At 35.9% G+C, this 10,752-nt stretch overlaps 1 protein-coding gene across 1 annotated transcript; it reads left to right on the top strand.

Annotated features, from left to right (window-relative positions):
• Positions 1-7,356: 7,356 nt before the first annotated feature.
• LOC143624850 (B-box zinc finger protein 19-like) lies at positions 7,357-10,325 on the top strand. The gene is made up of 6 exons (XM_077095351.1): positions 7,357-7,449; positions 8,065-8,161; positions 8,743-8,858; positions 8,962-9,234; positions 9,855-9,946; positions 10,104-10,325. Exons 1-5 carry the CDS (start codon positions 7,357-7,359, stop codon positions 9,939-9,941), a joined length of 666 nt encoding a protein of 221 aa, XP_076951466.1. The 3' UTR covers positions 9,942-9,946; positions 10,104-10,325.
• Positions 10,326-10,752: the final 427 nt, after the last annotated feature.

Genomic DNA, 10,752 nt, shown 5'->3' with positions numbered 1-10,752 from the left:
TACTGCTTCCTAGATGGTTTCTCCGGGTACTTCCAGATTCCGATAGCTCCCGATGACCAGGAGAAAACCACTTTCACCTGCCCTTACGGAACGTTTGCTTACACACGTATGCCGTTCGGACTTTGTAACGCTCCGGCCACATTCCAGAGGTGTATGGTGGCCATTTTCCATAATATGATCGAGGACTCCATGGAGGTGTTCATGGACGATTTTTCCGTATTTGGGAGTTCCTTCGATCATTGTTTATCAAATCTCGAGAGGATGATGTCCCGCTGCGTTGACACCAACCTAGTCCTTAACTGGGAAAAATGTCATTTCATGGTTCGCGAGGGCATTGTTCTAGGTCATCGAATCTCAAGTGCGGGGATAGAGGTTGACCGGGCAAAGGTCGAGACCATTTCTAATCTTCCCCCTCCTACTTCTGTGAGATCAGTTCGTAGCTTCCTAGGTCATGCTGGGTTCTACCGCCGGTTCATCAAAGATTTTTCTAAAATCGCGAGACCCATGACCAAACTTTTGGAGAAGGATGCTCCATTTATTTTTATGAGCAGTGTATCGAGGCGTTTGATCTTCTAAAAGACAAACTAGTTAACGCCCCGATCATGGTTGCTCCCGACTGGTCGTTACCATTCGAGTTGATGTGTGACGTAAGCGACTTCGCAGTCGGAGCGGTTCTTGGACAACGGAAGGATAAACATTTCCATCCGATCTATTATGTGAGCCGGACCTTAAATAGCGCACAGGAAAGCTATCCCACCACCGAAAAAGAGCTTTTAGCTGTGGTGTTCGCTTTCGACAAATTTAGGTCCTATCTGGTTTTGTCCAAAACGTTTGTTTATACGGATCATGCCGCTATTAGATATCTTTTCAGCAAGCAGGATGTTAAGCCTCGTCTTATACGATGGATCCTATTGCTGCAAGAGTTCGATATAGAGATCTGTGATAAAAAGGGGGCCGAGAATGTGGCGGCTGATCATCTTTCACGACTAGAGGGAGTTGATTTAGGAGACTCGGGAGTTAGGATCGACGATCGTTTTCGGACAGAGAGTCTGATGTTCGTTACTGCACAAGAGGAAGGTTTTCCATGGTTTGCTGATTTCGCGAACTATCTTGCTGACGGATACCTCCCAAAGATGCCTTACCAGCAAAAGAAGAAATTCTTTGCTGACATCAAATTTTACCTTTGGGACGATCCATATCTTTTCCGCATTGGTGATGATCAGCTTATTAGGAGGTGTGTAGATGTCAAGGAAGGATGGCAAATTTTGAGCCATTGTCATGTGGTACCGACTGGAGGTCACCACGGTGTGAGTTCTACGGCAAAGAAAGTCTTTGATTCTGGTTTTTACTGGCCGTCTATCTTTAAGGATGCTCACCTGTTCGTTAAGAGTTGCGATCGTTGCCAGCGTGTCGGCAACATTTCTTCGCGAAACGAAATGCCCCAGAATTCCATTCAAGTTTGTGAGGTTTTTGATATATGGGGTATTGATTTCATGGGACCGTTTCCATCCTCGCGTGGAAACAAATACATACTCGTGGCCGTCGATTACGTGTCTAAGTGGGTTGAGGCCAAAGCTCTACCCACCAATGATGCCCGAGTGGTAGTCCGTTTTCTGAAAAATCTATTTGCTCGTTTTGGAGTCCCGAAATCCTTGATCAGTGATCGAGGTACTCACTTCTGCAACTCGCAGATGGAAAAGGCGTTGAAGCGTTATGGGGTCACCCATCGGCTTGCGACCGCCTACCACCCACAGACTAGTGGGCAAGTAGAAGTGAGTAATCGGGGAATCAAACGTATTCTCGAGAAAACGGTTGGTTCAAATCGTCGGGATTGGTCCGACAAATTAGATGACGCTCTATGGGCCTTCCGTACAGCCTACAAGACTCCGACTGGTTCCACACCATTTCGGATGATTTATGGGAAGGCCTGTCATCTTCCTGTTGAATTGGAACACCGTGCTTCATGGGCCCTTCAAAGGGTTAATCTGGATTTACCCGCCGCAGAGGGTAATCGTTTCCATCAATTACATGAATTAGAGGAGCTCCGGGATCACGCATATGCACAATCATTTCGGTATAAGGAGCATACAAAGGAACTGCATGACAGGAAATTGAAGGGTAATAAGCAGTTCAAGTGTGGGGATAAGGTTTTACTGTATAATTCACGGTTGAGGTTATTCCCGGGAAAGTTGAAATCCCTATGGTCGGGACCGTTCACGGTCACTGAGGTTTTACCGTATGGCACGATTGAGATACAAGACCGAAGCGGGAAGTTTAAGGTGAACGGCCATAGATTGAAGCACTACATTGGAGAGCCGATAACTGATCAGACAGTCGAGGTGTTCTACCTTGACTCATTCACCGGGGAATAGTCGTGATGGATGCATCACTCGGGAGATAGCCCGAGTTGTAGAGTTTGTATTATGATTCCCTTTACTTTTTCTTTTTATTTGTTTTATTTCTATTTATAAAAAAAATAAAAATACAAAAAAAAATAAATATTTAATAAAAAAAAATCAAAAAAATTAAAAAATTCAAAAACACAAAAATATGTTTATTTCTTATGTTTTTGTTTTCTGTTTTGTACGCCGCTACATGCGAGCGAGTTTGAGTTGTTACAGGTATTATTATGCGCATGGTAGCTCTGATGGCGTTTTGGAACTGGTTCACCCGTGGTTGCGGCCGCGAATGAAATGCTATACGGTCGTTCGGTCATACACAGCCGATGAAGAATCTGCATCTAAACCAGGGGAGTAACCCGTTCTATATTTTAATTTCTGTTCTTTCAGGTTTTAATTTTATGCTTTACGTTTTATTTTTATTTTATTTCTTTTCCTTGTTCTCATCGAAGACAATTTCGTTCTAAGTGTGGGGATAGGAATTTATTTTACTTAGTTGTAGAAAAGAAAATTTTAAAAAAAAAATAAATAAATAAAAAGTTTTCACTTGTTTTTTTGTTTTCGTACGTTGTTTAAAATTAAAAAACAAAAAAATATATATATAAAAAAGAAAGAAATAATAATAATAAAAATGTCCCTTGTTTTTAGTTTCTTTTGCATTAAAATGGGAGATGATGATTTTATTCGGAAATTGGTTTTTCAAACTACTAATAATATGAGATAAATTAAAGAAAACGCACTTAACTTGGGATGTGTCAGTAGGCTCAGCCTTATAAATGAATGGGCAAATTTGATAAAATGGTTAAACGGAAATCTTTTGTGGGTAAAGCGTTTTGTCCGTGGAAAATAAGCAATGAAAGATCGGGCCATACTCAAGCCTCAAATTTTGGTATGAAAAAAAGTGGAAATATCATGAGTTTTTAAAAATCTGAATACGTTATCATATGATGCTTGGGTAGGTTTAACGTTAGAGTATGCCGTGTAGCCTGTGATATAAATCTTAAAATGCTAGCTTAGTGTTTTACACCTCATCGGCGTATGGTTTTATAACCTTAAATCCTGTATTGATGGGATGCTTCGGGTCCGGAGACCATGGGTCTGTATGCAATCTATTTAGCTGGGTATTCACAATTCCTAAGTGGGGTTGTGGATATTTAAAATAAAGCCAAAGAGCAAACCCTTATAAGTCTATAAACATGATCACAAACAGTACGAAAGTACAAATACACTACAGACTTGATCATCCACGCTATTAGTTATGTGGGGTCCCCTTGCTCGCGTCTCATTATCATTAAGAAACGGACCACAAGGGACACGCTACATGTAAGCCCTATATATAAAATTTTTCATACTCACCTATGGTGAAGGATTTGGGGTATTGCTTGATAACGGGGGTATGTCATGTTGTGGGGAGCACTGGCTATAAATAATTGAACCTTAATCATATCTAATGGCTGCTTGGTAGACTTTGATGCTTAAGCTTAGGTGGATAAACAATACCCTTGATCGTCTTAACTATTCATAAATGTGGAGCAACAAAGTTTTAATTCTGCTAACTTTGAGGTTTAAGTCAAGTTGGGGTGGTCTGGTCCGGTAAAAGCAGAAAATAAGCGGGTCTTAATTGTGTAAACCACTAAGTAATATTATTGTCGGATCTTATTTGTCCCGGTAAAGATTAAGGCATGGGTTTAGGTGGACAACAATGTCGATGATCGCGGTTTTTGCGTTTTTCTGAGCTTTAAAATATAACCTATATGTTTGATTTAACTTTGATTTTCCGATTCTGATCCAACTGCATTAGACTTTTTCAGGGATGAAAAAGGTTTAAGTGTGGGGATGTTTGATGTGTAGTGAAACACACTTACTTTCCGTATCATTTTTATCATGTTTTAATTACTTTTTAGTTTAATTATTAAGTTTTATGGTTTGTTTATGCTTGATATTACAAAGATGATTGTTTTCTTGTAGGTGATGAAGTTTGGTGGAAAAAAGAGTTAAATTGAAGAGTTTAGGGGCTTAATTGTGCAACTTTCAAACTTATAAGTCAAGGCCCGACCCAAGCCCACATCTTAAAAGCCTTTTATATTATTATATTTAATTAATAACAAGAGTTACCAGCCATTATCTCATCATAATCCCGAAATACACAGCCAAGAACCCTAAACCCTAATTCTGTGATCGGAACAGCAGCCGGCAGCAAGAAAAAGAAGAAAAAAAGGAAGAAAGGAAGCGGCTGGTGGTCTTGGACGGCTGGAGAAGGAAGAGGAGTCTTGGGGCTGCTGCTAGAGACTTTATATATCATCAATATCAGCCATAGTACTTAAGTAATCATCTATAAACTTTACTTTTTGTTCAAGAACCCTAACTTTATTAATTTGGTCTTTTGATTTGAATTGTTTTGCAATTGATTGATTGTTTGTCTTATAATTGATTGTGTTTGGATCTTGAATGAGTTTTATAATGTTTATGATAATGTTTATGGTGTTTTTCTTAAGTATGCATGGCTGTCCAAAATTAATGAGTAGCTAAACTTGTTTGTTCTACCTAGGATAGATGATTGTTGAGTGGTTTTAACTTGTTTAATGGATTGTTAATGTTCAAGACTTGAATTATTGATGTAAAGTTTAACTAAACCATAAATTAGATTGTGTGTGATGGCTGTGTTTTATTTGTTATTACTTATAATCCTCTTGCATTAGTTAATTGAATCGGTTTTGATTAATTGATTGCTTGTTAAACTCTTTACTTGGTGTTTTGGGTTTATTTGCGGGGTGTACAACCGTAGGGATAAGTGGGTAATATAATCATCTAAAATCAGTTAAAATACACCTTCTTTGAGACTAAGAGGTGATAAGAAGTAATATTGTCTCGTTGCTTTTACTTTTTAGAATTAAGAACGCGCGAGAGCGGGTTTTTGTCTTGTCAAGTTTGAGTGTTTATGTGCAATTAGTTGGTTTAATTTGGGTTAAGTTAAATTGTTCCTCTATCCTTGGTTGCGTAGTATTCGTTTCCATTAGGTTAGTGTGTCGGTGAGACCGAGAGGTGAGTCGGTATTTGAACACGTTAATAATTGTTTGTCCGGTTTATTCTTTAAAGTCAATTAAAATAAGTTAGAGTTTGTTAGAGAGACTGAGAGGTAATTTGACTTTCTTAAACAAGTTTTAGTTGTGTCATATTTTATAACTGGTGTCTTGAATATTTTCAATCCGTTGTCTTGTTATTTCTGTCAACATGATTCATTTCTAGGTAGACGTTTTTATCACTGCAGTCAAAGTTTTCAAAGAGTTTTGTTAAAAGTTTTCGTTTAATTAATTTAAGTAGTTTAATCAATTTTAAATATTAAAAATCATTTAAATATTATTTTGGTGAGTCTTAGTTAGAGTTTAGTAATTAAAAACGTTTTCACGTGTCTTCGAGTTCGATATCTGGACTTTCCTTATCTAGGCTATACGCGATCGGTACACTTGTCGTTTGTGTGAACTAGGATAGATTGTTTGGTTTTTAAAGCTTAGTTGCGACTTGTGTTTAATATATATATATATTTTTGCACATCACTTAACGTACGTCGTTAGTTCTAAAACAATAGAACTACATACTTGGTTAAGTATTATTGGATTTTTATGAGTTATCTCATATCATTTAATATTTTAAAAAGTTGACTTTGGGTTTGACCAATTATCAAGACCCGAACCAACAACCCGAACACTCGTTAAAACCCGTTTTAGTATCTTTATTTCAAAGGGACATGCATTCTTGCATTTTTACCCACCTTATTACTTAACATAGGTTGAGTAAATATTAAGGTTAGATACTTTAACCCGGTTTCGAGCAAACTTACATTTTTTAAGGACTATTGTTATAATTTCTTAAATAGTTAAATTTTAAATTGTTTCATTTCTCAACATTTATTTTATTTAAAGACCTTCAACACAACCTTTTAATTCAAGACTCTCTTTTATATAGGCTTTGCTCGTTAAACTCGTCGTTCCGGTTAACCTCCAATTTACCGACCTTTCAAGTTTATTACTTGAACGTGATTACTTTCATACCCCGTTTTCCATCTTTCGTTTTGGGGGTGACATTTCATACTTTTTCAAATTAAATGCTTTATACTTGAGTCTTAAACTACAAACGTTATTGTAAACTTTACTTAAATAAATGCTCGATTTGGTGTTCTATGCTTACATGCTCATGTGTTTACGTGTTTACCGCTTTTGGTTGGTTGATATATAAATCTTAGACCATTTGGCATCCACTTATAGCAATGTGTCGTTAATGTATTCGTAATAATGATAACTATAAATCCTAGACTATTTGGCATCCCCTTATAGCAAGGTGTCACTAATGTATTCTTATTAGTGACCTCACTTTTTATCCAAATTATTGCTATTATTTATTGTTTTGTATATAAAATTATGGCTTTTCTTATTATATATTTATATGCTTAAAATTATAAATTGCTTACCAACCTTTTGATTAATAAATTTTATTTTATAAAATGATACAGGGGTGTATATAGTAAAGAGTGAAAAAGAGACAACCATAGCCTTACCTAATTCAATTCTTATCAAAAGAGTTGTAGTAAATTTCTACTTAAATTCAACCATCCCTTGATTAAAAAAATCCATAATATTCAATGAATGAAAATATTATAAATGGATAACATTTTGGATAGAGTGTTAAAAATAAAATTTATATAAACATTTTTTAAGGATTATATTTCATAAAAACAAAAAAGTCGACTTTAAAAACCATCTTCCTTCCTTCGGGTATTCTCTCTCTCTCTCTCTCTCTCTCTCTCAAACACACAGTCTTCTGTTTGGTTGTCACAATTCATCTGCTGCTGCTGCTTCTTCTTCTTCTTCTTCTCCTCCTCTGTTGCTTCATCAAATACCCTCATCAATATGGCCTATTTGAGCCGCAAAAGAAGCTAATTTCACAACCCACCTTGTTAATTATGCGAACATTGTGTGATGTTTGCGAAAGCGCTGCTGCGATCTTGTTTTGTGCTGCTGATGAAGCTGCTCTCTGTCGTGCTTGTGACGAAAAGGTTTCATCTTTATTTATATTTATGATGCTGTCTGGGTTCAAATATATTTATAAGTCTTGATTGTTTCTGGTGGATCTAGCTAGTCCTTTGATCATGAATTTGGGATTTGCGAGTTAATTGTTTTGTTTGGTCCATAAAAGCATCTATGCAGCAGCACCATACCAGTAAGAAGCTTACGTTGATTATGATTTTTAAGTTAGGTTAATTCTTGTGGTTGGTTGTTAAGATGCATGTGTTTAGGTTGCTTTTTCTAATGAATTTCCGTCTAGGAAGGCAGCAGCCACATCTTTATTTTACGGGTCCACCTTTTTTAAGCACAAGTTTGGCATCCAGATGTATGAACCAGGACCATGCTTTCTTTCGGCTCTTTCTTTTTCGGCTTTTGTATTTATTTCTAGCTGTAACGAGAGTCTGTCGTTGGTTCTACATGCTACTTGAGATTCTGTGGTAAACATTTACCATCGATTCTCTTCTAGCAAAGGTCTCATATTTGAATCCAGCTTTCATTGGTGGGACCCTAACGGGCACCAGAGAAAATATTGTCCTTTGAAATGATTTCTCAAAAGATTCTTGTATTTCTCTAATATCATCTATATTTTGTTCTGTGGGGACTAGGTGCATATGTGCAATAAACTTGCGAGTCGACACGTACGAGTAGGACTTGCTGATCCTAGTGATGTACCACGTTGTGACATATGTGAAAACGCACCAGGTATTCCTGTTTTATCTTTAACATGTCAAATGGCTCTAGGGCTGTAAACAAGCCGAGCTGGGCTCATCAAAAGCTTGAGCAACTCGTCCTGTTTTTAAAAAAAAATTATATTTTACACATAGGGTTTGGATCTCTTTGGAAATCCAAAAAGATTAAGAACTTCAACAACATTAAGACTGTAAAAAATTCATATTATATTTAATTTTGTGATTACATAGATTACATATATGTAATCACAAGCTTACATATGTGTAATAACCAAATTACATATATATATATATATATAATCGTAAATATGTATAATAAATGACTTACCATCAAATAATATTAAATTTACAAAACAAATAAATAAAATGATTGTTATTTACAGTCTTAATGTTCTTCAGTTATTTGAAAGTTCTGAGATGATCCTTATAATCTGATACATTATGTAAAATTAATATTTGTAACATACAAATAATGCAGAATTTTTAAACTATAATTCATACTTTATGTATATTAAAATTTGGGTTACAATTTATATATATTAACATGAGATGATGCCATGAATTTTGTTCTTACTATATGTGTGTACTGTGTAGCTTTCTTCTACTGTGGAATAGATGGGAGCTCACTTTGCTTACAATGTGACATGATCGTTCATGTCGGTGGTAAAAGAACTCACGGAAGATATTTGCTTTTAAGGCAACGAGTCGAGGTTTCTGGTTTTGTACCACATCCCTTTGCTCGCTTAAACTTAATGTGTTCAAAAGATGTCTTCAATGAAACATTGACTTATATCGTATGAGATTCTTTTGTAGTTTCCAGGTGACAGAAGTGGTCGTGAAGACGAATTAGGGTTGCAATCTGTTGATCCAGGTGGCGAAGTAAGGAGGGAACCGAATACTGAACCAAAGATTACAACTAATCAACATCATCGGTTATCTGCAATAGGAATGATGGAGAATAACAATTATAATAACAATAATACTAATAATAATAATAATAATGATGGTGTTTCCAGGATGGAAAATAGGTTGATTGATCTTAATTCGAGGCCTCAGAGGATGCATGGTCAAACTTCAAATAATCAGGTATTATGTTTTATGAAAAATCTTATTAGATAATCTACTTTAATTATTATTTTTATTGTTTATTTGAGATATTAAGAGATTAAACAACCAAAAATAAGCTTGTAAACAAACCGAACGTTCAGTGAACTGTTCGTGAATCATTCAGCAAGAAGTTCATTTATGTTTGTTTATTTAATAAACGAACAAACATGAGCACATGCCTCTTTCATTCATTTATTTTTGTGAACGTTCGTTTATGTTTCTTTGTTTTCATATGTTTAATTTCGTTTATGTTCGTTAATATATTCTTTTAAAATTTTGATCTATTACAACTTAGTCTAGTTCTAATAACTTTTTAGGCCCAGCACATTTTCTTCATATTACTTTTAACTGGTTTTAAGTCAAATATGGTCGTTCATCTATGTTCAGTTACGTTCATTCGTCAACCATTCATTAATGCTGTTTAATGAACGTACATAAGCGAACATGTTCATTATGTTAATAACAAACGAAAACAAACAGAAAAATCCCGTTCGTTTAGTTCGTGTTTGATTGTTTGTTCTGTTAAAGTTAAATGAACACGAAGATGCTCCATTTGTGGTTGTTCAGTTCATTACTTGGTTTCTTGTATTTATTTGAAGGAACAAGGAATGGATATTAGTGGCGGTAATAACGATTGTGCGAGTGTGGTTCCTGTTGGGTCCTTTAAAAGAGAACCTGAAAAGTAATAGAGGTATAAACATACCTTCAAAAGTCAAAACCATTTAATATAGGTCTTATTCTTTTGTTAAGTTTCATTTCTGTGATGAAAATATAAATGATAATGGGACCCACAAAGGCCCGATGAATGTAAACAGGCTGAAATGATGTTATTTGTTCCACGCGCGCAGTCACAAGATGATAATGGAAATGAAGACAGCACAAGCTGCTTTGTTAGCCGTTAAACGAGGGGGGCTCAACCATTCTAAAAGGCATACTTTTTTACCATTTGATGTGGTCAGTCATCCTCACTCTGATGATACTAGAGTTGCTCCTTATTACTGTCAAGAAATGACTTTTTGGTACCCCGAATTTGTAACTGTTTATAAACGTGTTATTTTGTCGAATTTCATTCGGTTTTAGATTCTAATGCTTTCCTGTGTGCACTGTTGTTTATCTTTTCTTTGTTTGATGTTTCTTAGAAGCGTATTTTAGTTATCTTTTGACAATGCAAATGAGACTGGTAACAAAAATATCACGCACTTGATGAATTGACATCTATCACTTAGAAGAGCCCGGCCCGACCTGGTCAAAAATTGGTCTTATTAGGTATGGTACTAGGCGGGCTTTTCTTCTCCTGGTGTAGTGCCTGGTCTGACTTCACTTGGCCTAAATAAACATGTATTTCCTCCAAAAAGAACAAGTTACTTGAAGCCGGCCCGGTCTATGCATAAAATTTATGCTGTTGGCTTAGTATTTTATTCGGAACAGCGTTACAAGTCGTCTTTTAATCACTTCAATGATTATTTACACGAATAGTCCATTATATGGAGCAATATT

This window comes from Bidens hawaiensis, unplaced genomic scaffold (genome assembly GCF_021521415.1).
Source record: "Bidens hawaiensis isolate Kalapana, Puna unplaced genomic scaffold, B.hawaiensis_p1.1 tig00003983_1, whole genome shotgun sequence".
Taxonomy (NCBI): domain Eukaryota; kingdom Viridiplantae; phylum Streptophyta; class Magnoliopsida; order Asterales; family Asteraceae; genus Bidens; species Bidens hawaiensis.
This window is presented reverse-complemented; position numbering and strand designations above follow the sequence as displayed.

Coding starts and splice junctions, on each gene's coding strand:
- LOC143624850 (XM_077095351.1), top strand. CDS start 7,357: ATGCGAACATTGTGTGATGTTTGCGAAAGCGCTGCTGCGATCTTGTTT. Junction 8,859..8,961: donor TTTTAAGGCAACGAGTCGAG/GTTTCTGGTTTT, acceptor ATTCTTTTGTAG/TTTCCAGGTGACAGAAGTGG. Junction 9,235..9,854: donor GTCAAACTTCAAATAATCAG/GTATTATGTTTT, acceptor ATTTATTTGAAG/GAACAAGGAATGGATATTAG.